Source organism: Ursus americanus, chromosome 12, assembly GCF_024610735.1.
Source record: "Ursus americanus isolate L20-20 chromosome 12, mUrsAme1.1.p, whole genome shotgun sequence".
NCBI lineage: Eukaryota > Metazoa > Chordata > Mammalia > Carnivora > Ursidae > Ursus > Ursus americanus.
This window is the reverse complement of record NC_142138.1, coordinates 38827163-38854801: the sequence shown is the minus strand read 5'-3', so window position 1 is coordinate 38854801 and position 27639 is coordinate 38827163. Positions and strand designations below refer to the sequence as shown.

The 27639-nt window shown below is 39.6% G+C and overlaps 1 protein-coding gene and 1 long non-coding RNA gene across 2 annotated transcripts in view; one reads left to right on the top strand and one right to left on the bottom strand.

The window, feature by feature from the left end:
* LOC148109172 (uncharacterized) overlaps window positions 1-27639 on the top strand; it is a 230015-nt gene that overhangs the window by 157972 nt on the left and 44404 nt on the right. The window contains exons 2-3 of the long non-coding RNA XR_015726293.1: window positions 13697-13761; window positions 17412-17535. This is a non-coding gene — a long non-coding RNA (uncharacterized LOC148109172). The remainder of the gene's footprint in view (window positions 1-13696; window positions 13762-17411; window positions 17536-27639) is intronic.
* CLCA1 (chloride channel accessory 1) lies at window positions 2-27639 on the bottom strand. Its single transcript, XM_045801858.2, has 14 exons — window positions 27456-27639; window positions 22810-22950; window positions 22275-22422; window positions 19584-19689; window positions 17480-17657; window positions 14489-14707; window positions 13695-13922; window positions 10929-11103; window positions 9017-9123; window positions 6767-6982; window positions 5687-5948; window positions 4459-4629; window positions 1596-1835; window positions 2-500 (listed from the first exon to the last, which is right to left on the bottom strand). Exons 1-14 carry the CDS (start codon window positions 27615-27617, stop codon window positions 112-114), a joined length of 2742 nt encoding a protein of 913 aa, XP_045657814.2. The 5' UTR covers window positions 27618-27639; the 3' UTR covers window positions 2-111.

The window sequence follows — 27639 nt, the reverse complement described above, 5'->3', positions numbered from 1 at the left end:
TTGGTCAGTATTTTATTTCATTATATCGCCCTCTACAGGAAAGTTTAAAATACATTTTGGAGAATTTTATAATCAAAAGAAGGATGGATGATTTATTCATCTCATGAAAACTCAGCCCAAGGCTACTGACAGCTGCAATTCCCCTAGCCACTTCCACATAATTTTTAAAATGTGAAGGCCAGGAATGGTGCTGTTGACATTAATATCAGGACACGGAGGAGAAGGAGTAGGTATCTCTGGAGGAGCCTCTGGGGGGATAAACAAAGACACTCCTACAATATTAGAGATTTCTGACTTTAGATTTGACTTATCAACAGCTTGAATTGCAATGAAGAGATCCGTGCCATTTTCAAAAGAGATGTTTTCTGGTGTAAACACAAAGACTTCCTTAGAGTTGGCCTCCTTCGGGATGAGATCAGATGTGTTCACTTGAAGTGATTCATTGAACTTGTCTCTGAGATCAAGAATACTTGCACTTATTCTAATGATATACTTGTGAGCTAAAAAGAAAAAAAAAAGTTGTTACTTGTAATTCTCAAGTGTTAAAGAAGTTTTAAAGTCTATTAGAAACTATATCACCGTTCCATAAAGTTCCAGTGAATAAATGTAATTGATGGTCCATAATTATAAGTATAGGTATTCTTTTTATATTCTTGTTTGTGTATCTTAACAGAGTGATAAATATAAAACTGGATCGGGGGTGCCTGGGTGGCTCAGTTGGTGAAGCATCCGACTCTTGATTTTGGCTCAGGTCAGGACCTCAGGATCCTGAGATTGTGGCCCAATGGGCTCCATACTGGGCATGGAGCCCGCTTAAGATTCTCCCTCTCCCTCTTCTTCTGCCCCCACCTCTTCACCCGTCTCCACCCTTCCCTTCCCCCTCGTGCACGCACATACTCTCTCTCCTTCTCAAAAAAAAAAAAATTAAGTAAATAAATAAATAAATAAAACTGGACAGGCATGACCTAAAGCCTTGGTCAGTATTTCTATGTATACATCTGGCTGAGAGAGGAAGCCTTTAAATTACTGCTTATTGCTTTATTATTTATAGAGGAGTTTTGGGTACTGGTGCTTCTCAAACTTTCACATGCACACAAAATACCCAGAGATCTTAAAATACAGATTCTGGTTTGGTAGGTCTGTTTGGGGACTGAGGTTCTACATTTCTAACAAGCATTCATGTGATGCCCGTGCTGCAGTCTGAAGAGTATACTTTGAGACAAAAATCTAGTAGGACCTGAGGTTTCTTCCAAAGGTCAGTTCTGCTCCATAGATATCTATGCTCTATTCCCAATCCTTTCCAGGAGTCATTGCTAAAAATGGGGTCTATTAAAGGACAGCTTGGAAAGATTTCAAAAAACCTGAAGATTGCCTGTTACTGGTTGAAACCTCTTAAAACTTAAAGTGGGCCAGGTTTTCAGGTTCTAAACCTCTCCTATTTAAAAATCCTAACCTTTCATTTCAGAGGACATTCAAGATCCCTCTTGCCTTCTGCCTTCCCCATGCATCACAACATGCCTGCCTGCCATCACCTCCTTCTGCACCTCTGTTGGCTGCTAAACTCCTTTACAGGGTCCACACCATGTTCAGCTTACCTGTTCCGTGATCATAATCATCCCCAGGAGCTGTCCAAGTCAGATTAATAAATTTGTACCCATGGATGTTTGCCTTAAGGTCAGTGATTTGACAAGGTGGAAAGAGATCAGGTATGGGAGCCTGTGGGACACCAGAGGCCACAAATGAACCTCCCGAGGATGTTCTGCTGAAACACACTTGGTTGCCTTGAAGATCATTCTTACTAATTTCGGGTCTTGGTGGATTCCATTTTATTTCACCTGCATCACATCACATCACATTACATCACATTACATTACATTACATTACATTACATTACATTACATTGTAAATAACTATATGACTAAACTTCCCTCTGTTTTGTTATTAGATTGCCTTCTTCCTACTCTCGCCTTTGCCTTCTTTCCTCCCACACACAAAATTAATTTTAATTATTTGGTGTAAAGATCCCAAATCAGGTTGCATCAGAGGAAAAAAAGCAAAGAGAGAATCATGGTTTTTTATCTTACAGATATTTTCCGGATATTTTATGGAATAACAATTCTCCCAATTAATTTTCGTGACATTTGTCCTGGAGTTGTTTCTTTTCCCATCTTTTTGCCTATCCTGATTTTACTCTTCCTAGGTCAGTTTAAATCCTACCTCTGTTTTAAGCCTTCTTAGACTGCCTCAAGAAATCTCTTTCACCTAGATAATACTGTTGGTTTTATTATTTTTCCTATTTATTTGGTAATTAATCATCTGGACCATCAAGAATTGCCGTATTTCTTCCATGCATTTTTTTTTCTCTTTCTCTTTTTGTGTTTTATCTTTCTTACTAGATTGCATCTTCTCATAAACTGTTTATGGTTTTCTAAAATTTTATGCTTTTGGAAGACTTCTGATTTTCTCATTGAATTCATAGGAACTTAGTGCTTGTAGCAATCTCAATTTTCTTCACATTCTTGCTAAAAGGTTATATTAAAAGTAATCCTGGAATTCAAAAAATACACTGGCCTGCTCAGTCAGTAGGGTTCTCAGACTCTCATTTCAATAAAAATATTCCATAATACCCTGAATGACATCATTCAGAATTTACTCTCTCATAAATTGTACTTCTTTAGCCCATAAAATTTTTGTCTGTAAAGACAGATTGATCTTCATACCTATCAATCTGGTCTCGGGCAAAGATAAAATGGATACTGTAATAGGTTCAGAGTTAGTATTCAATTCACCAATAGATACTATCTCTCTTGCTATTCAGGCTTATCAGGGGAGAGAGGGGAAAAACATGGCTCTCCAATGCCAAGGCAGATCCTATCACAGTTAGTACTATCACAGTTATACCAATAACCTCTCTAGCCTCTGTTTCTCTGTCTGTAAAATGGGAAATTAGAAGAATGTAATGTCCTACTGTGAGTAAAATACTGAGCATAAGGCTAGATATAGCTGCTAAACCAAGAAGGCTAAACTCCTACCTTTCCCCCTAACTCATAAGAACAAATGAGAATAAACTAAGCTGAAATATGTAAAAGAGCTTTGGAAGCAATAATGTCTTTTAAAGCAATTCCCCCCCCCCCCCATGATCACCTTTGCATGAGACACCACATGTCCTAGAATCTTCTTTTTACTGAGCACATACCCAAGTAAAGAGGACAGTGGGAAGCTTCTTGGGGGAGCTGTTCTTACAATACAGCAGGCGCTAGGAAAAGACCTGCCTAAGACAGAGTAGAGATTGATGGAAAACAAGTCCTGGAACCCATCAGGACTAGTCTTGTTCTCAATTACAGCTGTAGTCCAGGGCAAGTGTTTATGAACAAGAGTGGTATAGGACTTCCTGCTTCTTGGAGCACAATTTCCCTGCATGCTTACATGTGGGCTCAGTGTACTGGCTGGTATTAGGTTCATCTACTATTCTCCCTGGTCTGAGAAAGAGAAAGGAGACAGTGGGGCTTGTCATATTGATGTATATAATAAGCCGTAAATTCCCTTATCCTATGGAAATGCCAATCTCCGTGGAAAGAGCTTCATTATAAAATGTTTTAAAATTTATTAAAAATAATAGCAAACATTTATTGAACATTACTGTTTACCAGAACAGCTTATTTGATGTATTTCCTAGTTCATTCCTCATAACTACCTTCTGAGGTAGTGACCATTGTTATTCCTATTTTACAACTGACAAAAGTAAAGCACAAAGAGATTACCTAAAATACTTTGGTAGAGGGCTGGAATGTGAACTTAGGCAGTGGAAAGCTACTTCCAATCTATTGGTTTTCAACTGAGGGTTATCTTGCCTCCTAGAGGATAGTGGATGATGTCTGGAGACATTTTTGATTGTCATGACTATGGGGGCTGCTTCTTTTTTTTTTTTTTATGCTCAATTAGTCAACATATAGTACATCATTAGTTTTTGATGTAGTGTTCAACGATTCAATAGTTGTGTATAACACCCAGTGCTCATCACCACACATGCCCTCCTTAATAACCATCACCCAGTTACTCCCTCCCCTACCCCCTCCCCTCTGTAAACCTCAGTTTGGTTCCCGGAGTCCAGAGTCTCTCATAGCTTGTCTCCCTCTCTGATTTCTTCCCATTCAATTTTCCCTCCCTTCCCCTGTGGTCCTCCGCGCTATTCCTTATGTTCCACATATGAGTGAAACCATATGATAATTGTGGGGGCTGCTTCTGATAACTAGTGAGTAGAGGCCAGGAATGCTAGTAAACATCCTACAATGCACAGGACAGCCTCCACAACAAAGAATTATTTGGCCCAAAATGTCAATAGTGTTCAGACTGAGAAACCCTTATATTAAATCACACCATTGTCCTCACAGGCTTATTGGTTTTCTCTTGATCCCATGCCTTTTACTCAAACCAGTTGTGTTATTACAGATTACTTACCATTCTCAATCCAGCCAGGTATGTACATGGCTCCATTCTGCTGGGGTGTCACCCTCTGTCCGGCTGCATTTATTCCTCCCAGAGCCCACACTTTCACACTGTATCTGCCATTTGTATCATAAGCCGTAAAATACCTTGAATAGATACCATCATCCTTAGTAGCATCAGCACCTTGACAGGAAAATGAAGGAATTAATGACTACCGGAAAGGCAGATGGGCATTTGTATATTTCCAACTCATATGTGGATTAAAAATTTTCAAAGCAAAGATAATCTTGCACTATCTCCAAGAGAGTTTAGGATTTGATTGTGTTAAAGATGAGATCTACTTTTTCTCTTATGCAAACACACACACATGGATATGTCTGTGTGTGTGTAGCTTCATATGTGTATATTTTGTCTTCCTGATTGTTGTCTTTCTTTGTGAAATCAGAGATCATGCCACATTATCTGCTATATCCAACATAGTGCAAGGTAACTATTCATTAAATATCTGTTGAACTGAATTGAATTGTTGTACATTAGTATGGAGAAAAAAAGTGTTATGTGATTATTTTTTTTAAACTTATGACTTCTCACCAGGGTAGATTTAGGTAGGAAATCCATTTACAGAATTTGTTCTAATAAGGTTACTTGCATCAGAGTAAGCAGTTATGTTCCTTCTAAAAAGAAATGTAGAATTCTCTTTTTCTCACTCCCTGTTAGATTTCTTTAAAAAATAATGGGCAGGATTTTCATTTTGGGGGCAAGCTAATACAGAGTCTGCATAGATATAGGAGACACGTATAATTGCATTTGAATTTATATCTGCTCCTTTCTAAATGTGAAAGCCTTATTTTCTTCATCTGTAATGTAGGGATAATAATGTCTCAAAAGTGTGTGGTAAAGATGAAAATGAAGATAACATAACATAAGATAACTATTCATTTTCCTCCTTCCCTTTTTGGGGAGTGTGGAATACCCTCTGACAACTCCCTAGAGTATCTGAGTGTATTGAGCTTGAACCACTAATGTGTTTGGTCTTTGCAGAAGCTAAAGGTAGGCCCTTCTTCATGCTTTCCAACATTTTAAAATATAGGAATTGCGGGGAAGCAGAGAGTTCTCCTAACTAGACCCCCAGTAGTGGACTCCCTGCTTCTAACTGTCCCCACTAGATCATGCCCTCTTTCTGTTCCGTGGTTGCTTTTTGGAAAATAAAGATAAGTTTTCCAATTTTTTGAATGGTTACCTGCTCCATTGTCCAATAATTCCAGGGTTACTGTTTTACCGTTCACTGATTCTATTACAGCTGTGACAGTGGCCCTGAGGATTGGCAAAGATCCTTGATGAATCTTTGCATAAACTGCCATAGGGCTAGGGAATTTGCCTGTGTCTTTGTTCATTTTAGAGGTCACTGTAATTGGAGGCAAAGTAGCACTGGATGCACGGGAGGTGACAGTCAGAGTCAGGGTTTGTGAGCTTGCTTGCAGACTGTAACTCCAAGGGCCAACCTGCCCAAAACAAATGGAGACATTTCCAATTAATAACTGTAGGTGATACAGACCTGACTTTAATGCCACCTATAGGAAAAGCTTATCTGATAGAAGCATGTTACAAGCATATCTAAGAAGATCTCTGATACTTGGTTAGCCAAGGGAAATTTTGGTATATTTGGATTAACTGGTTCTTACTGTCAAGAAAATCCTAGTTGGGGAAAATGAGGTCAGAAAGTTGTGTTCTTATTATTTCCTTGTTTTCTAAAAAGCCGTATCAAATCAATGGTTTCCTGAGGTAAAGGAAATTTTTTCATGATCCTGAAGTTTCAAGGACCATTTTGCATCTTGACTTCTATGTAATATGAAAGTTCTCCCTTTAGTACCTGGAGAAAATATCACCAAATCCTTGATTTGCTGGCATACTAATGAGATAGAGAATTGGTTGGAGAATTTTCCTTGTTCTTTCTTTCATTCAATACTAACTCTCCTTTTATTTATTTATTTATTTATTTATTTATTTATTTATTTATTTATTTATTTATTTAAGATTTTATTTATTTATGTGACAGAGAGACAGCCAGTGAGAGAGGGAACACAGCAGGGGAGTGGGAGAGGAAGAAGCGGGCTCCCAGCAGAGGAGCCCGATGTGGGACTCGATCCCGGAACTCCAGGATCACGCCCTGAGCCGAAGGCAGACGCTTAACGACTGCGCTACCCAGGCGCCCCTAACTCTCCTTTTAGCAACCACCCACATATAAAAAAGCTATGATTATTTTGTAAAAACTTTAATTTATCTTGTCAAATTGTGGGAAGGATAAAACCTGAGCCCATACCTTGGCAGTGCCTGGGATTTGAAGGTAGGCCATTTTGGCGTTTGTGTCCACCACAAAGCTGTCGTGTTTCTTTCCACTAGGATCCTGGAGAAGGATTTGGGGAAGCTGTGTTGTCCAAGTGATGAGAAATAAAGTGTCATTTCCCACAGTGCTGTCCACAAGCACTGTGCCGTTCATCCACTGATTGTTCTGGAGGGTTAAGCCTTTGCTCTCAAGCTGTCAAGAAAAACAACTCTTTACATTCTGGAGAATACAGCCCCCATCACACAATCTCTTCCATTCTGCCTCCAATTCCCAGTTGCCCCATTAAAAGACGTCAGTGATGCCTGAGTCCTTGGTTTGGTATTTGGGTCTTATCATTATCCAGTTTTAAATTACCTTTTTCCAGCCTAATTACCTTTTTCCTACCTTTTCCACAATGTTTATTCCTACAGCCAATCCAGACCACTTCCCCAAATGACGGTCATGAATCCCTGATTCTGACTTTATCGTACTCTCTGCTTTTCCTGAAAGTCTGTACATTCATCTGAGCCTTACCAATTCTTTTGTCTAAGCCTTACCAATTCTTTAAAATTCGGTTCAAATGGCACTTTCTCTATGAGACTTTCTCTAATGTCCATCTCACTTACTGACCAAGAATAATCTCTCCCTCCTGTGAGTTCCCATAGAATCTTGATTCTGTCGCTCCGTTGATATTCTCACAGTGTGTTTTGCTTTATACCTACTAGTGTTTATACCTTATCCTGTTTACTAGACTATAAACCTGTAAGGGGTCTGAGTGGGACTTTTTGCAAATAACCAATGCTAGGTCAAGTGTTATTGTAGTCCCTGTGAAGATAAATGAAATAAGTCGGAGGGGGGCTGATTTGTTGTTTCGAGAAAAATGAAGGAGTGATTAGAGCAGGGACCGAGGCGGGGAAGCGTTAACAGGACTTTTACAGAGACTGTGACCTTGAAGATTGTCTCCTAGGTAATTATTTCTTGTTGTTAAACTGATACCTAAGAAAAGATAGGGTGACTGGGTCATAGAATCAGATTTTCTAATTTCATAGGTAGATTTGATCTTGGATGTGGAACAAATGAAGGGCTCTTACATCTTATTCTTAAGGCAGGTGGGTAAATGAGTTCTGCTCATTTCTCTATCTCTCTCACTGTTAGACTTCTTAAATACAAAAGTAATGGGCAGAAACTGCCAGACTGTGAACTTGTCCTTTCATCAGTTTAATCACTTTTTTTCAGACACATTCCTCCGATTTCCAGACTGGACTCTTGATTTTAATTTTCCAAATTTGAACTAGGATAACCGAAATGAGTATAATTGCTGTCTTCTTTGATTGAATAAATGCTACACTGGTAGATCAGAAAACCTATTGTTTCAAAATATGTCATTATTTGGCTTTGACATGACATTGTTCTTTTACTTTCAGCCAAACTTTCAGAATAAAATCGTGAACTCACAATAAAATTATCACAATAAAAATCATAATTCACACAGATATGAGTTCTGATTGTTTACTCTCTAGCTTAAAAATTCATATGAGTAACTTTTGAAACTTCAAGAAGAACATTTAAAATACATTTGTCATTTTCTTAATAAATAGTCCCAAGATTTTTTAAAGAAAATTTGGTTTTCTTGAAATTTTAGAACCAGAAGCGCCCATAGATGTTTTCTGGTTCATATCTGGCTGAGAAACTAAGGCCTGGAAAGATGAAGTTCTTAACCCACAGTTAGAGAGTTCATGGCAGGCCCAGGACCAGAATCCAGGTGTCTTAACTGACATCATGGGCTTTTCACAGAACAAAACACTTTTCATCCATTATAAGGAAATCTTTGCAAATATCACAGATTTGAGGTAATGGAAAAATAGAGCAAGTAATCCCTGAACACTTACTTGTCCCAGAAAATTTGTGTTAAGATGATCTACTGTGAAGAAAATTCTGAGCCAATTATATTGCTATGGGTACTTGTTAACAGATGTTTAAAAAGAATTTTTGGACCCATTATATTGTATGTTGCTGGTTTCTATGGAGAAGTCAGTTAGTATTGTTTCCAAACAAGTAAACACTAATTGCTTTGCTTAAAAAAGTAGTGTTGCATTGGAATAATGTCCAATATCAGGCTGAAACTTCTATTTTTAGTTTTAATTTACTACCAGAAGAATGTAGTACTTAAAAATTTTAGCCACTAAACTCTCCATCTTGGTTATGATTATTTATGAACATGAAAAACCAAAGAGTAAAAATTCTGACCTGGATAGCACGCTGGGAGGCAGCTCCATTCCCAGATGAAAGGGCCCCAAAAGCATCAATGAGGCCATTGTTCTGAGCCTGATCTGAAGCATATGTCTGTAAACCTCCTAAAATGCAATTATATTATCAAAAGTTGTTTTCTAGAAATCAAGTATTTGCACCATTTTAGCTATTGTTAAGATAGCAGAATACATGACGTAAATATTCTATTGCATTTTTACAAAGTATTAATCAACATCAAACAGGCATCCAGATTAATTCAGAAGTCGATACTAAATTTTTAATCCTACTAAATAACAGCTTCAACAACAACTCAGTTGCACAGCTATGTCAATTTTTTATAAAGCAGCCATGAATCTCTGATAGGTCAAAACTAATAGCATAAAATTTCATGCTTTAAAGGTCATACACTTCATATAAGAGAATTCATTAACCCTTATTCCAAGCCTATTGATTTATTCTTCTTTTAGACATAATCTTAACAAGCTTGACTTTTGGGTTTTCTCCCTAAATCATAAAACATGTGTATGTAACAACAGCAAGAAATAACAGCTGACAAGGGATATTACAGAAAAGTATAATATCCAGTAAAAAATAGATTATATACCAGGTCTCCCAGTCTCAGGCTATTTAGAACATGTGTAACTAAGATAGTTGATGCAAAAGCACTTTTAAACCATTAATGCCTTCCAAAGTTTAAGGTAAGTACTTTGGTAATGGTCTTGGCGCCCCACCCAGATACCCTTACCTAGGCAAGGGAATCTCTCCCCAGCTGCTCTAAGTGTTAGGTGCTAGTGGCATTTAACTGTCCCTTTTTCCAGAGAATTACCTTACTAAAAGAGGCTACGCTTGCTAGAGAAATAACATGTTCCCTCACCTCCACCTGACTGATGGCCACAGTGGTACAAAAGGTTAGCCCTTTTGCCTCAAGATTGTATCAAGTGTGTGATGCAATTCCAGACTGAGAGCCCCCTATAGGGTTAGGTTTCAGCTAGACTCTAAGTCCACTTCTGTGCTTGGGTCCTTTCCCTGTCCTATCCTATTTTCCTTTCTCCTGTTCTCCTGAGAGCTCTCCCTGTATAAATCACATGTGCCCAAATCCTTTTCTCAGGCTCTGCTTCTAGGAAACCCAGCCTAAGACAGGTAGTATTAGGAACAAGTGGTCCTGTCATTTTAGCTGGCTCAGGAGGCAACTCAGCATAATAATTGATATCCATAATGCTGGCCCTAGTTCAAAAAATTGTGCCCACCTACTCTGCTAAAGAAGCCAGGCACATATGGAATCTATTTTAACCATCTGTCTGTGTATGAGAGTTAGAAGCTCAGTATATTAATGTTTTATGGAGAAACTGCATTGTTTTCTACATTTTCAGAGTGACCTTCTGTGTGGTTCAGCAGGCCCTTTGCTCTTCCCCTGCTACTCCTTATTAAAGTCTCAATTTAGATGTCACCTTTCTGGACCTTCTCCTTCCCTTAATAAAGTCAAAGGCTTTCTATTCTAGGGTGCTTTCTACTGTTAATAGAGTACTTGTATCATGGCGTTATATAGTTAGTGGCTTGTTATCTGTCTCCCCTGGGTCTCTAGGCCAGTTGTCAACTGGAAGAAAGTGGTTCCTGGCTAACCTATTAGATTCTTTGCAGTCCTTACAAAGTGTCTGGGAAGAGAGACCTGAGTCCTAACTAGAGTGCTGTGCTGATCCCATCTTCCTCCAGACTGCCATAATCCTAGAACTGAGGCCTTAAAAGAAACGGGTAGAGTCAATTCTAATGTTCATTTGGAGGTAAAGGCAGGTAGTTGGTTAATAAGATTATCCCTCTCTATATATATCCCCCCCTTCCCTTCTCCCCAGTTCACTGGCGCTCAGAGTCCAGTGGAAGAGACAATTCAGTGGGACAGCAGACCACCCTTCACCTGTCATTTTAGACAGCTCCTCTAGTTCTTTTGCTGCAGAGGGTCCCAGGGCCACTGTGTGGATGACAGCTCCACTTTGTTTCACCTCGTTAAAGCACGAGCTTATAGTGTTGTCCTCCCCATCGGTCAGCAGCACAATTTCAGATCCATCTGTTGAGAATTTCTTCCTAATAACCTAAGAACATAATGCAGGGCCTGAGTTATCCGGGTGGCCAAGGTGTTTGGGAAAACAGCATTTAAAGGGAATGAGAAGAGAAATTCCAGAGGGAATGAACACAAGTGCCTGAGAATGCTCAAATATCTGTCTTGAAATAACATTTTAAATCAGCAACATTCATGGAACTTGACAGTAGTCTTTTCTTTTGGTTACCCTACTGCAGAGCGGGCTCTGTAAAGAAGGATACAGGGCAGTTCCAGGGATAGACAGCACTGGGGAAGCAGCAAAGGAGGTTTTTCTAGTTTCCTTCATATGATTTCTCCTTGACAGGTTTCTGAATGTTCCCAGATGCCTTCAGAAACCACCTTCATTGAATAGGGATAATATTTGGGAGATATTAGATGCAGGGTAGATTTAGCTTGTATGCAATTCACCATCTGATATTCACCATCTGACTATACCAGCTGTTTATGGTTGGCATTTGTTCTGACCTGTAAGTACCCAGGGCACATGAGTTATTAAAATTTTTAATATTTCCTCTGATTAAAATAAATAATTTTGTTCCTATTAACCCCAGCTCCTAATTGTCCTATGACAACCATGTTTCAACTATTCCTGATTAACACAGATTATAGTTTTTTACATTGTGTAGAAAGCACACACCTTTTACCAATGTTGGATAAGATTATGATAGAAGAAAAATTAGATTTAAAAAATAGTGTTACTCATTTCAGAAGAGGAAGGCAAGAGTCCACTCTTCCCCTAAAAAGAATACAAGGAGAGACCCAGAAAAAGGGAAAACAAGCAATTAAGCCCAAGTAACCTCTCTTCTCTGGACCAGACTCTCAGAAAAGGAAAACGTCTTAAGTAGATTAAAAGGAAAGCTAAGAGCAGAGGGGACTTCTGCTGCACTCTGAACTCTGAGAGGGGCTGCCACATACAGGAAGAGAGCAGAACTGTGCCTGCTGCTACATGGTAGAGCCCAGAGCCCAGGATCCTCTCAACCATGGCTGTGGCCTTGATCTGACCAAGTTGAGAGGCCAGAGAAAGGGTTTAATTTAGAGTCCCTTGTCCTACTCCCCATCACTGCTATGTGCCGTGGAAAACATGTAGAAGTTCCCACTATCCCACAGGGAAGACAGAAGTCAGCAGACAAGAGAACAGGTCATCTTGCCATACAGGCTGAGGGGTGTTCAGTCTGCTCAGGGGCTGCATGGAGGACAAGGAGGTTCTCAAGGCTCTGCTCCAATAGTGAGAGCCAGGGTGGGGCTGAGTCCACCAGGAAAGATGACTGGGCCCTGATCAAGCCATAGAGGAAAGCCCATTAGGCACCTCAGTAGACCCAGGAGCCTAGAACAGACCTGACAAGGGCCCTGAAGTAGGAACCAGTGGGGAAATTGAGGACAGTGTAGGACTCAAGGCTCTTTACACATCACACACAAGCTCCTCCTCTCCCACATCTGGACTCCACTGGGCAGGAGGAGCATCTAAATTCCAGTTGTATCCCTCACACTCTCTCTCACCCATCTAAGTGGAAAATGCAGACCAGAAGTTCTCTCTTCACCACCAGGCCATCTGGCATTACTCATCTCCCCTAAGGTTTTGCATAGCAGGAGTTTAGTATAACATGTCAGCGATTTCACTGTCCATTCCCCTTCCTCATTTGCTTCTTTAATCAAAGCTTGGGCGAGCGGCAGAGGCAAGAGAATCCAGATCCACACAGGCATTGGACAAGGGTTCTGCAGCCGACTGTGCATACAGTGGAAACCACTTTTAGGGAACTGAACTTCAAGGTGGAATACAAAGTGCTGGGGGACAGACTGAATTTGAGGAAATGGTTGTCTGTTGTCCACATGCAATAGTGTGAGCTGGAAACTAAGTGTTCCTGCTGCTGCTTGGGAATCTGGAACAGCCCCTGACCTGGCCAAGATGCCACAGAGATTCTGAGACCTTAATCAGCCAGGTTTTTTCAGCCTATTATTCTTTGTTTCATGGGGATAAATATCTTCTAAATAACTACGGAATATTAGATTATGTATTTAGAGCAAATAAGCATCAGGTGCTATCAAATAACTCAATTCAATTTTATTGAGAACCTTCTGTATAAAAGATACTGTGCAGCAGCCTGGGAGGTAAAGAGAGAAGTCCTATCCTTAAAGAGATTTTGCTTGAGTGAAGCGTGTGATTAGAAAATCAGATAGAAGAGCCTAGAAGTCATAAGAAATTTTTTGTCAAAGTTCACAGGATTTAGAAAGAAGAGTGATTCTATACAGTTGAAAGAATCAGGAAAGATGTCCAGAAGTAGGTGATGTCTGGGATGGATCTTTGAAGAATGAATGTGATTTGAAGGACAGAAGAGGCAGGAGAAAGTATTCTAAGTGGGGAGACTGGCAAAAGTGTGGAAGTGCTGAAGGACAAGCAATCCAAGTTACTGAGCTGTAGGACCTGGAAGAGAGTTCCTGGTACGGGAACCTAGAAAGGTACGTAGGCGCTCTATTATGAAAGAACTTAAATAGTAGTGAAAATTTGACTTAATTTTGTTGAAAACTGAGATAAGTTAAGAAACAGAAATTGTAAACAATGACACATGACAGGGGAACTTGTCTTACAGCAAATGCTGATCGAAGCCCGGAGCAGATGGACGTTCCTCCTGAGGCCACTGTTGGTAAGCTTTTGGTGAGTGCATCCCTTTCCGTGGCACCGTTTATCTGTACAAGTTCACTTTGTACATGGGCAGCACTGTCAAATGTCACCATCCCAACCCAAGACCCTTGCTCAACTATCTGCAGAAGGAAAAGTTTGCCGGCCTGATTCAGTCGTTTAAGGCGGTCACCATTCTGAATGGAGAAGTAGAAGAAAAGCGGTCAGTTGGGTTTAGATAAGCAGACTAATAACAAAACAGTGTAGAGGAAATTTGGAGTGGCTGCCTTAATATCAAGTAAATGACAACAAGCTTATTCAGGGGACTTTATATTAAATTAAATTTCTATATTAAATTCCTCCTTTGTAATTAGTAGCATCTTTGGGTCCAATTTTAGAGACTTTGTTTAAATAGCCCTAAAAGAGGAAGCCAGATTAGGCTTTAGTTAGATCATTACTGCTTTAGTAATGGTCCTATAGACGTACATATTGTCAGTGAAACATTAAAAATTGTCAAGGCTCTGTACTTCAGCAGATCTTGCTCATAAATCGAAAGCTAACTTAATTTGGCAAATGAGACACTTGCTGCTGAATTTCTGTTGAATAGAGTTGAGGTAGGTGTTTCTGATGGTAATGTTATTGTTGTAACTGTTCTGACTCTAAAGGTTGTGTTTATTCCCAGCCTGTTACAAATTGTGGTCCAGATCACATCACACACAAATGTGAGAGCAGCACCCTAAAGACTGAGACCCAGTGAACGTACCGACATGCTTCCAGACTTATCAAGGACTAAACACACAATTCTTTGTCCAATCTGCAGCAATGAGAACGTGGGTGCAGGTGGCTGTGTCGTCATAGGAGTTGTTTTCTGAAAGTCCTCAGAATCACGAATCACTTCCCATGTGCTTCGGAGATTGCATTTTTGGTTTTGTGGGTTTGGGGCCTCTTTATTATGGTTTTTTTCTGTACAGAATTCAACCACCTGAAATTGTCAATAAAATTATAGAGATAAACAGAAGGGAAGGATATTTAAATCCCTTGCCCTGCTAACCCATAAACTTGGCTTAATCCCACCATCACTGCAGAACACTGCTGGGGAAATTCACAGTGTTAATTCAGACTTCCTTTCTCAGACCACATCTGCAACCTCATTGGACCCTTAGTACTCCTCAGCAATCTATTTATCTGTTCTTGGCTTCCTTCCTACTTCTCAGATTTGCCATTTCAAGCCATCACCACTGTCTTCAAACCACCCACTTCTTAACATTTCTCTGTTGGTACCATCTTATCTCTCCATCCTTTTACTTCCCACTCACTTCCTTCTCACTCACTTATCAACACCCTGCAATCCAGCTCTTTCCTCTAAGATGTCCCACTGGCTCTTCAACCTTCATGTGTTCATAACTGAACTTACCACCTTTCCTTTAACTCTGCTCCTCCTCCTCATGTATTTTCTAACTTGATGTCACCAATATCCACCCAGACACCTACATTAGAAAATCCTATCTTCTTCCCTCTACAAAATAACCAAGATCCATCTATTTCACTATCTCTCCAGTTCATCATCTTTCTCCTTCTCTGTTGGAATCTCCATCATTCAAATCCTCATGGTCCCTGCCTTGAACTATTTTGGTCTCCATCTGACTTTTCCATCTTGTTTGCCCTCCAGTTGGTCCACTCCATAGTTTCCAGAGACAGCGTCTTTCTTACTCTTGTGCTTAAGACCCTTTGTGACTCCTCATTGCTTACACACTATTTCTGGACTATTTCACATAGCAAGCAGAGATATCCATGATTTAGATTTTGCTTCACTCTCCATCCTCACTCTGGCTGTGCATTCCAAGTCTCTGATTTCCCCCTACTGTGATCCATAAGTTCTCAAACGTGCCTTTGCTCATGGGCTCATGGTTTCCCACTTTGCCAAGGAATTCCCCTTCCTCTGTCTTCTGCATTGTGAACTTTACCCTCATGTTTCAGCCAAAAGGTCATGTTCAAAATGTTTTCTCATTTCCTTCCCCCTCCCCAAAGAATTTTTACTCAGCCCGGTGGCTTCACAGTACCCTAGAGATACCTCAGTAAGACCCCTTTAACATTGGGCTATAAACCCATTTATGGCAGAAAATTGTCTCATTAAATTTTGCTTCCTCAAAACTTGGTTCAGTGTCTGACACATAATAAAAGCTTAATATAAGTTCGTTGTTTTTTGAGTAACCCTAAAATCTGCATGTCAGGTTTTTTTTTAATCTACAAAAGAACAATAGTTATGCAAGAATTACGTGAGAACATATGGAATAGGGTCCATACTAACACAGCCAATAAATGATAGTTTCCTCCTCTTTCCTTAAGTATTTATATCTCTAGTATTTGGGGGATTAAAAAAAGAGCCACAGTATACAAAGAATGTATAACCTAATTCCTTCTCTCAGACTATTATTCACAGTAGTATCATTCAATAAAAAATCCTAAATATCCAGAATTCTAGTAATTTAGAAAGTAATCATTAGCTGTAAAACACTTCTTTTCCTCTTTATTTGCATTTCCCAGGTCATATTTGTTGTGGTTCCATAATATCATAAGGCTGTATTCTGGCAGGGGATCTGAAAAACTTAAACTGCAGGCAGAGGTTCCCAAACCTGACTGTACACCAAATTTAACTTTGTGGTTAATTTAAAACACAAAATCTGGACCCCCCTCTTGAAAGTTTCTTTCTTTTTATTTTGTTAACAAATACTTTTATTTTTTTAAAGGTTATTTTTTTATTTACTTGTCAGAGAGAGAGAGCCGGCACAAGTAGGGGGAGCAGCAGGCAGAGGGAGAAGCAGGCTCCCTGCTGAGCAAGAAGCCTGTTGGGGGACTTGATCCCAGGACCCTCAGATCATGACCTGAGCTGAAGGCAGATGCTTAATGGACTGAACCACCCAGACGCCCCCCTCTTGAAAATTTCTAAGTCTAGAAATGGACTGCAAAGCCAGACTGAAGGATGGGCCTTTGAACCATAATATATCACATTTTTAAAACTTATACCACTAGTAACTCTTATAAGTTACTTCAGCCTCTATTCCAAAAGGAAAACATAATTTTATGTAAGAGGCTGAAAGATAAGAGACTCCCCACAAAGTCTCTCCACTGATTTTAGTCAGTGAATAATGGAAGCATTTAGGTTTAGTTTGGGCAGATTTGCCAAAATGTATATTTAGCACTAATAAGGTAATTTATCAAGTTTATTTTATGACCTGTTGGTCATTAAAAAAAATTAGAAAGTATTTTAAAACTACTTAAACCTATTAAAACTATGTACAAACCCCGTACAGGCACTAATGCTCTTAAAAAGAAAATTTCAGTTAACAACCAAAAGCAAATATGCACGCTGAAAAGATCTCTGAAGTTAAATCTAAGGCTACTGATCATGTCCTTATTAAGAAATAAAAAGAAGTATCAGATCCTCTTGGGTAAATTTCTTATTTAAATAAGAATTTTTGTGCTTGTCTGCCTTTAAGGATAATTGAAGCAATTCTAAGCACTGAAACCCCAAGCTTGCGGGAGGGAGATAATGGAGTGCAAGAATGGACCTAAGGAAGGCAGAGGGGGGAGGTTCGACTTTATCCCTGAATTTGTACTCCCAGCTTGTCCCACAGAGAATCAGCTTGCTCACTGGTGATTTCCTAACATTTGATCCTTTCTTGCAGCAATCGGGAATAAGAACCTTGCTAAATTCCTATGTGCCAAGAAAGAAAAAGAAGAACAGAGTACTTACAGAACCAATACTTTGCGAAAACATTATGGAAGCCTTCTCGGTCTGTGGCTCAAAAGGTATGAACTCACAGCCTTCTTTGTACAGTCCTGTTGCCGTGTCGACTCTGCAGGGTTTGTTGGTGCAGCTGCCTCCCTGACACTGCACTGCTTCATATTTACCAGTAATACCTTTCGAACACCTGAAAATATATTAAGGTGAGATCTTTAGGTGCTGTAATCATTTCAGAGGGTTAGACTCTGTGGTCGGGTTGTTCTCATGTCTACAACTTCCTCTCATAATTCAATGAACAAATACATCACCTTAAATAGCAAAATTATTAAATTCACATCAGTGTCATTTTTGTTTGCCAGAAAGTATTCGAAGGGTTCCCAAAACGGTATCAGAATTTGTTTCTATGCAGCAGAAAAGCTAAGTCTGGCTTATGATTGCCGTCAGAATTAATAAGGTTCCAAGTCCTCAGCCACCTCCTCATCTTGGACCCTCATTCCTAGAAAATCAGGAGCTCTCTTTTGTTTCCCTTAAAAGGCTTGCAGACATTTCCTGGTTTTCTTTTCCAGTTAGTTTATGTTGTACAATTTTTGCATAGTTCTTGTATGTTCATAGGTATTTTAGATTTTTCCTTACATGCTTATGAGTTTGTGGCTATTATAAATGGACAGCTTTTTACCCGACATTTTATTATTTGAGTATATAAACAATATATGAACACTATAGGAAATTTGTAAAATAGTAAGAGTATAAAGAAGAAAAAAATCATATCCCACCATCAGAAATAAGCTACTGTTTACATGTTGAAGTATTTTCTTCTCTATGTATCAGCATGACATTGCACACATAACTTTGCTTCCCGCTTTTAAAAAACTTGGTGTATTAGTATATTTAAGATTTTAATATATTATTATAATTCATAATATTCTTTTAAAATGTGATTTTAATAGCTGTATGTTTTGATACTATAATTTGCTTCCCCCCCAATTTGACAGTACTAAAAGTAAAACTTCAATGAATAAATAAAAATTCACATAAAGTTTTGACACTGTTTCCAAGTTTGCTGCAGGATTGACTCCCAGAGTAAAAGTTTGAACATTTTAAGTCTGTTGATACAGCCCATTCTGTCATTCCCTTAATGGATTTCTTTAAAGATTTTATTATTTATTTATTTATTTGACAGAGAGAGAGAGAGAGAGCACAAGCAGGGGGAGTGGCGGGCAGAGTGAGATATATAATATTATATATACCACATCTTCTTTACCCATTCATCTAAAAAGCCAACCAGGTGCTCCACCTGTCAGGTTTTAGTATATGAATTATGCTAGCTCTTTAAAGTAAATTAGAAAGTTCTCTTTCTTTCCTGTTTTTGCTAAAGAAGTTTATATTCACCGAAACTGAACTCACTCATAAAAAAATGGCAGCTAAGAGTACTTTACAAGTATTCAGTTTGCTTTCTATTGACACCACAGAAAGTTATTTTAAATTGGGATGCCCCCCCCCCCACTGCCCCGGGTGGCTCAGTTGGTTAAGTATCTGCCTTTGTCTCAGGTCATGACCCTGGAGTCCTGGGATTGAGTCTTGAATCTCCCTCTCCCTGCGCCCCTCCCCCCTGCTCATGCGTGTGCTCTCTCTCTCTCTCTCTCTCTCTCATTAAATTGGGATAAATTGTGTTTTGTTTTAATATTTGGGTTGTCATTCTTTTAAGTTCTACAGTCCCTCCAAGACCCATTCATACTGATGAAGTATACATAGATATCATTCTGCCCTGAAGGCACTGAAGAATCCCATTAGATTTGTTTATGTCCCTGATTCTGGTGCAGGAAGACGGAGACACTGAACATAGCGCCTGTGTGTGTCTTAGAGTTGCACACACACACACACACACACACACAGGCAAATGATTTGTTGCTGCAGAGTAGAGAATTCAACTAATTGAAGCACTTATAAAGTGAACAAAAGTGGTAGTTTTTTCGGAAGCTGAAAAAGAAGGCACTAAGAATGAGAGATCAAAAATAAGACAAAAGAACCCTGATATTTTTAAAGTCATCAATTCCTGAAAAAATTGGTTGCAATTTAAAATAGTTTGGGAAAAGTTAAATCAAAATATACATACCTTACTGCTTCTCTTTTTTTATTGAATAAGTAGAATTTCTGGTTATTATTGTACTCATCATATACCCCCCATCGTAGATGAGCCCATTCATGGACAAAGACCCTTTCTGTAAGAAATTATTTTAAACACCCAATTACAGTAAGAATGGCAAAATTATCTTCTCACACTGGGAGTAAGTCATTTTTCCAAACATCATTATGCTTTGCTATGTTAATTTTTTTTCAATTAAAGGTTTAATTCCCTTAGAAAAAAAATCAAATAACCACTGTGCATTTCTTTAAAATGTAACTACTGATTTGGTTCATCCAATGTTAATTAGACACTAGTATGTGCCAGGCAGTTACTCAGTCAAAGAAGAAACAACTGCCTTGTCTTTACACAGCTCATGGTCTAGCAGATGACACAGATGACCAGAGAACTAAATCCCAAGCGGTGGAAGTGTAATGATGGAAGTCAGTGCAGCCTGCTGTGGGAGCCAGAGGCATTCATGGGGCAGCCTGGGCAGCATCCACAAGATGTCCTTCTCCCTTATGGCTCGTATCTGGTTAACTTTCAAGGCCTGCCTATTACACCTCTACCTTTTTGCTTTGACCTAGTCTCATCTTCCCAGGCTTACTGCCACCTACTTCTGAATCACTGCCATAGCCACCTACCTGGCCTCCATATCTCTAGTCCTCAGTGGCTCCCCTGTGGTGCTCCGGTGAGATCCAGTTTCTCAACATGGCATACAAGGTTCCTGACAATCCAGGCCCTGCTCTTCTCTGCAGCCATATTTCTTGCTGTTCTTTACCCACTTTCAAAACTCTTTAATCACAGTGAATTACTAAACTCCTTTTACTTTCTAGAGTCACACCATGCTCTTGCTCATCTCTGGTTCTTTTCCCATATTTTTCCTCTGGCTCAGAATACTCTCTCCCTCTCTTTGTCTGGCTAATTCCTACTTTTCTTTAAAATCAGGCTTATAGCCGCCTAGAAGCCTCTGACATCCTCAAACTAGTCCAGATACCCCTCCTTTGCACTTTCATTATATTACATTATTGAACTTATCGTGTTATATTTTCATTACTGCTTACATGCTAGTCTCTCACACTAGACACTTGTCTCCATAAGAACAGACACAATGAATTTTTCATTGTCTTGCCTTGGCAATAGTGCCTAGAACTTAATAGGAACTCAGTGAGTATTTGTTAAATTTGCATGAATCTTAGTGACTTATATTCAGCTCAGTTTTTCTAGAATGTAAATTCCTAGGTAGGCTGAATTTGGAAGGTTATATGAGAGGGTACATGCTAAGAAAGACCCAGTATATCACATTGAAGATATAAACTATTCTATCAGTGCTGGGGAATAACTGATGACCTCTTAAAGGAAGGGGTAAGTTGTTGGGGAGGAGGCATGGAGTCACAGTACAGAAAGGAATGACATTATATGTGGTGACCATGATGGCTAAAGTGGGCTCAGGAGTGGGAGGGGGCAGTTAGGTAAATCAATTCAACACATATTGAGCCATATGTTGGGAATTTTCTATTTGCTATGGGGTTGAGATGGAGTGTTGTGAAAGAACAACAAAGAGGTACATTTGTTTGACACCTCTTTCTGATAAGGTCTGTAAGTGTTCTAGTGTATTGGGGGTGGGATATGGAGATGTTAGCACTCTTGTTTGTTTTCTTTGCCTTGCCCGTTTAAATGAAGAAAATCAAACTGGTTCTAATCTTTTCAAGATAGTGAAGAAACCGGTACTAGTTAGTTAACCTAATTATCTAAAATGAATCATATTTGATTATACTTGGGAAGTATATATTTTGTATACTCCATTGTTTGTTTCTTTTAAGATTTTCTCCAAAGGTTGCTCTAAATAGCTCACATGGGAATGATTATTTGGTGAAGGAAAATTGGACTTTTTCTTTAGTTACTGGTTTTTGAGAGCTGACCTGCAAGATATTCTGTCTGGTACTAAAAGTGTGGTCCATGGCCTCACCATATCAGCATCATCTAGGAGCTTATTAAAAATGCAGATTCTTGGGGCACCTCTGTGGCTCAGTCAGTTAAGCATCTGCCTTCAACTCATGTCATGATCCCAAGGTCCTGGGAGCAAGCCCCACTTTGGGCTCCCTGCTCACTGCGGAGCCTTCTTCTCCCTCTCCTCCCCACTCATGTGCTCTCTCTGGCTATCACTGTCTCTCTCTCAAATAAAAATCTTTTTTAAAAAATGCAGATTCTTGAGTCCCATCCCAAACCTACTCGACAGCATCTGCATTTTAACAATCCATTTGAATGCACAGTCTGAGGGCACTGTGCGTCTCTGCCATCTGGTGGCTACTGCGTGAGTTACAGGCAGCAGGTTTAATTCAGGTGTCTCCCCCCCCCACCACAGATCCATAGAAACCTAATGCTACTTATTAAACTATCTTACAGTTACTATCTCATACTAATGTTACCCAATAACAATCTCTAACAATTAAAAATACTACATTTACACATGTGTGCTAAATATGAATAAAATTTTAACTGAGAAATGCACTTTTCCGAATCCCTATTTTAAGTGAAAGAAAGTTATAATAGTTTATATTTTGCTTATATATTATTTTGCTTACATATGCTTACTCACATCATGTTGATTGTTGATCTACTTTGAACATAAAGTTATTAAATTGTGAGAAATATAGCAGAATACTTTATCTATACCCCTACCTTGTGATCCGTATTGAGAAGCCACTTTTCCTGTTAGGAAGTTAGGAGTGAAATGAATCCTTTCGCCTTTTTCTCCACAGTTTCCCATCTGCTCTGTGTAGGGTTCGTCATTACCTGCAGGATTTGGTTCAGCAACTAGAACATCGGCCTGAAATTTAAGAAAAAGTCATTGTTACAAAATATCAGCAAATGAATTGACCTTATTCACACAGGAATAACTTGCTTTGTTTTGTGTTTTAAAGATTTTATTTATTTATTTATTTATTTCACAGAGAGAGAGAGAGAGAACAAGCAGGGGGAGCAGCAGAGGGAGAGGGAGAAGTAGGCTACTGCTGAACAGGGAGCCTGATGCGGGGCTTGATCCCAGGAGCCTGAGATCATGACCTGAGCCGAAGGCAGATGCTTAACTGACTGAGCCACCCAGATGCCCCACATGGGAATATTTTGAAACAATTTCAATTTATTCTAGAGTATTTTGAAGAAAAAAAATCTGAATCAGAGAAGGAAATTGGAAAAAATAACTTGATATTCTCACATTATTGTAGGTCTCGAGTTTTGGTCTCACATACTCGGGTTTTGTCTTCCAATTTTCAGGAATCAAAATGGCAACATTTTTGAAGTAGAATCTTTTTTCTGTAGCTTCAAACAGATATGGAGATGCCTGGGTCACCATGTCCTGGGAAAAAAGACAATGTATGTAACCAGCACAATTATGACAGAAAATAGGCAAAGCTGCCAATAATTCAAATTTACACCTGTATTTCATGTTTCCAAAGACTAGTTATTTATCAAGATGGCAAGGGGAAGTGTGGAATTACCTTTTAATAATAATAATAATAATAATAGTTAACCTTTTCTGAGCACTTAGCACACGCCTTGTGTCACAGTGTAATGGTCGACAATGCAGACCCCAGAGGCAGACACTAATTCTGGCTCCACACCACTTATATTAGCACATCAGGAAATTTCCTCAAGCCCTCCTGCACCCCAGTTTGTCCATGGATAGAGTGGAAAGTATTCTAGTGACCAGCTCATAAAGTTTGTTGGTTTCATTTCATTTGCTCTATTGAGAATCAACAAACTTTTAAGGGAGAAACTGACAATTAGAGAGTATAGGTCTCAAAGTCACACACCAAGTAGTACTGGGAGAGAAACTCAAAATGAGTACGACTTCAGCACTGCTGACATCACTGTAATAATTCTGGGGTTAACTAAATGTTATGAGGACATTTATTTTTAGTATAGTAGCAAGTGTTCAATATAAGGAAGTGGCATAATTAATTTATCTTCAAGTTACACCTAACTTTATTTCTCTAAAATGAAAGAGCCTTGGTGTTAAATTATAAATGCCTCTGCAGATTCCCTGAGCTGCTTCATGACAAGACAGTAGAGAGGGTATTATAAGACATTTATTATACAAAGGGACATTGGGCCTACTAGGACCAAAACCCACTGAAAAGCACAAAAGCAAGTATAGATAGAAGAGAGAAGAGGGCAGAAGACCGAGCCCCGAGGCCCCCAGCATTCAGAGGTGCCGTGAGGAGAAGCCAGCAAAAGAGACTCAGGGAGCAGCAGGTGCATGGGGAGGAAATCAGAAGGCACTGGGGCGAAGGTGTTTCAGAGATAGAGTCCTTGTTGGTATCTAATGTTGCTGAGCAATCAAGTGTGATGAGGACTAAGAACTGAGCAATGGATTTAGCAACGTGAGCGATCCATTTTAGTGGAATAGAGATGATAGCTCATATGAGTGAGTTCAAAAGAATAGATGAGGAAGCAGCGGTGGTGAATACAGACAACAGGTCAAGAAGTTTTTTTTTTAAATTAAAGAGGAATGGAGAAATGAAGAAGTAGCTGAAGGAGGACTTCAGGGCAAGGGGGTTTTGTTTTGTTTATTTGTTGTTGTTGTTTTTTAAAGATTTTATTTATTTATTTGACAGAGGGAGAGACAGCCAGCGAGAGAGGGAACACAAGCAGGGGCAGTGGGAGAGGAAGAAGCAGGCTCCCAGTGGAGGAACCTGATGCGGGGCTCGATCCCAGAATGCTGGGATAATGCCCTGAGCCGAACTTACAACTGAGCCACCCAGGTGCCCCTACTTGTTTTTTTTTTTTTTTTAAATGGGAACTATTATAACATACGTATATGCTAATGGAAAAAAACCAGATAATGTAAGAGAAGAAAGGGATTGTTGGAGGAACAAAGTCCTTGCTGGAGCAGACCGGAGTGACTAGACTCCAGTGCCCGGTGGGGCTGGCCTTAGGGGCAGAAACAGTTCATCATTACACGGGGAAGCAGCCCTGCAGGAGTGACTCCTGCTCTGCCACTTCCTGCTCAATGGGATAAACTTGGGGAATTTATTTTATCTCTAAGAGCCTCAGTTTCCCCTCCTTTCAGATAGTGATAATAATAATGGCTGCCTGGGTATTTTTTTAAAGTTCTTGTAATGATTTGCATTTTCCCCCAAAGCCAGATTTTTAATAATCACTAGGACAATTTAACATTGTATCATTTTTAGAAATAAAAAGAGAGTCAAGATCACCAAAATGTTGAAAAGTTGGTATAAAACTTCCAACATTAGAGTATTGTGTCACAATTTGACTAGTGAAATGTGAATTTTCAGTATCTCCCAGAAGAACAAACAGCATGAAATGCTCTTGTCTTCCATGTTTTAATAGAACCATTAATTAGGGAGCTTTGGCATTTGTTCCAGGTTTTGAGAAGATGACCTCATATGTGGGCATTTAAACTTTTGAGGTTTGGAGAAAGTTGAGGATAACAGTTTATAGAATGGGCTGGTAATTCCTTAAGGACAAGCATAGCATATTGTTCATCAGTGGATTCCTGGTGCCAGCATAATGTAAATGCTCTGTAAATATTTGTTCAATGAATGAACAAATGAATAAATGAATGAAGTGCTTACGATGGATGGTACACTGTCCAGGAGTGCCAAGTTAGGAGGTGCCTGGGCTCCCATGTATTGAGGAGACCCCAAACTATTCCGATTGTGTATCGTGTGTGTGTGTGTGTGTGTGTGTGTGTGTGTGTGAGAGAGAGAGAGAGAGAGAGAGAGAGGGAGACAGAGAGAGACACACAGAGAAAGAGAGAGAGAATGAGAGAGAGAGAGAGAGGGAGGACACAAAGAGTGAGTTTCCCGGACTGCTCCTCTTGCTTCTCTGTTACTGGGTAGAGTGTAGGTGCAGTGGCTAGAACTGCTGCAGCGCCATCTGCCGGTCTTGTAGGTGGAAAAATGTTAGGGACGGTCCGGTATTTAAGAGCTGACTTAGAGGCTTCTGTCCCCATAAGGGCGGGAGGGAGAGAACTCCCTCAGAAAGCAGAGAGTGAGGGATGGCCAAGAACGGCAGCAAAGCCCAGGGTGAGCTCCCTCAACTCTGCAGATCTGGAACATCAAATAGGGAGGAAACAACTTTTATTAACTACTGAAGGATGCTGAGCACACTTGACGACCCTTACAAGTGTTCCTTTTATAGAGAGGATGTGGAAACCAACTTACCTTACAGTTGACACATTTAGAACTCCTACCAGAAAGTCGATTTAATAATTGTAAAGAGAAGTACATTTTTTCAGGAGGAAAACCCCCAAAGATGAAACCTTCAAAGGTGAAAGCACTTGGAAAGCTCTAAGGGGCCATATAAATACAAAAGACCATTGTCATTCAAAATAAGGCATCTGTGTCCTCCTTCTGGCAATTCCTGAGCCCTGCTGACTGTCCAGCCAGAGACAGAAACATCGGTGGCCACATCTTCCATACTTAGTTTCTCCAAGTGGCTACCTCATTTTTGTTCGTGCCATTTCTAAATTTAGAGGTAATCAAAAACTTACCCAAGGTTTCTGATACTGAGAGATTTCAAAAGGTGTGAATTTCTCTTTCACCAATGGTGGTAAACCTGATAGTCTTCCAGTTCAACAGGTAAGCTTCTCCCCACTCCTGCCCCTCCCCCCACCAACCGCTGCACTTCTCCAACCCCAGACTGCTCTTGGTGATAGAGATGGTTCTCTCTCCAAACTCCATCTTTCTAGCCTTGCTTCTGCTGAGAGCAAAGAACCTTTGGGGGCGACCTTTGGAGCCCTTGCACTACTAACTTCTGAGCTCACAATCAAGAACTTTGGCCAGAAACAAACTTTAGTCCCTTTGGCTTGGTTAAGAGGGAGGAAATCTTTTGATCTAGAAGGATTAAAAGTGGGACTGGTGATTGATAACTATGCGTACCATTTACTGAGCTCTTACTATGTACCAGGCACGATGCATTCATTTTTGAAGGTTTTTTTTTTTAATTTTTGAGATAATTTTAGGCTCATAGAAGACACGCAAAAAATGTATAGAGTTCCCATATACCCTTCATTCCGCTTCCCTTATATTCATGCATTGTTAAATTTAATCCTCACAAAGTCCTAGGAGGAAGGTACTCATTATTATTCCCATCCTACAGACTAACACTTTTGCGCGTTATGCAATACGGCCTCTGGAGGTGCCCCACAGCCTTTTATAAAGCATTTCCTTCTTATTCTTAGCTGTTTGCTGTTGCACTTGACCTCTCTAATCCCTCCACCTTACAGTAATTAGAAGCCTCTGCCGGAACAGGAAGAGTCTTTTCCCCTAGTTTTTCCTTCCCCCATAGGAGAAGTAACAAGTGAGGTGAGGCTGCCCAGCAGCCCTTGCACTGGGGCTGGTAAAATGCACAGTTCCCTCTCATTGGAAGGGTCGGATTGTTCTCAAATCAGAGATTTGCCTCCTGGGCTCCTATATTAGGATAACAGACAAGGGAGTTACAATTAGGACAATAAAAGGAGAATCTGATATAAGCCAATGGTGAAATTAAGCAAAAGAATTATCCTCCCCGTATCTCACAATCTCCGTCAAATGATGCTGGCCCTACCTTAGTGTGAAACTAAATAGTTTTCAATGAAATTGTCTGTAACCAGTCATTTATTAAACGCCAACAATGCATCAAACTCTGAGTTATGTGCACTGCATTTATTATCTCATCACAAGAATTCTAGTACTTTGGTGTTATTATTGCCATTTTACAGCTTAAGAAACAGGCTCAGATTTGAAAATAATTTGCCAGTGTCACACAGCTATAGTTAGAGAACACGTGTTTTCTCTATCACAACATTACACTTAATTTTTTTTAAAGCATGGAAAATTACCATTTTGAACTTACCTTTATATGTTGAATGAGTGTTTCATCTTCTGGCACATTAGGGTCAATTGCAATGACAATGCCTTCATAGCCATTATTATTCAGCTGAATGAGTGAATTGCTCAGGGCCCCTTCTAGGAGATGAAGGACCAAGATGAAAACAGAACTCTTAAATGACCCCATTGCTGTACATCGCACTTTGATT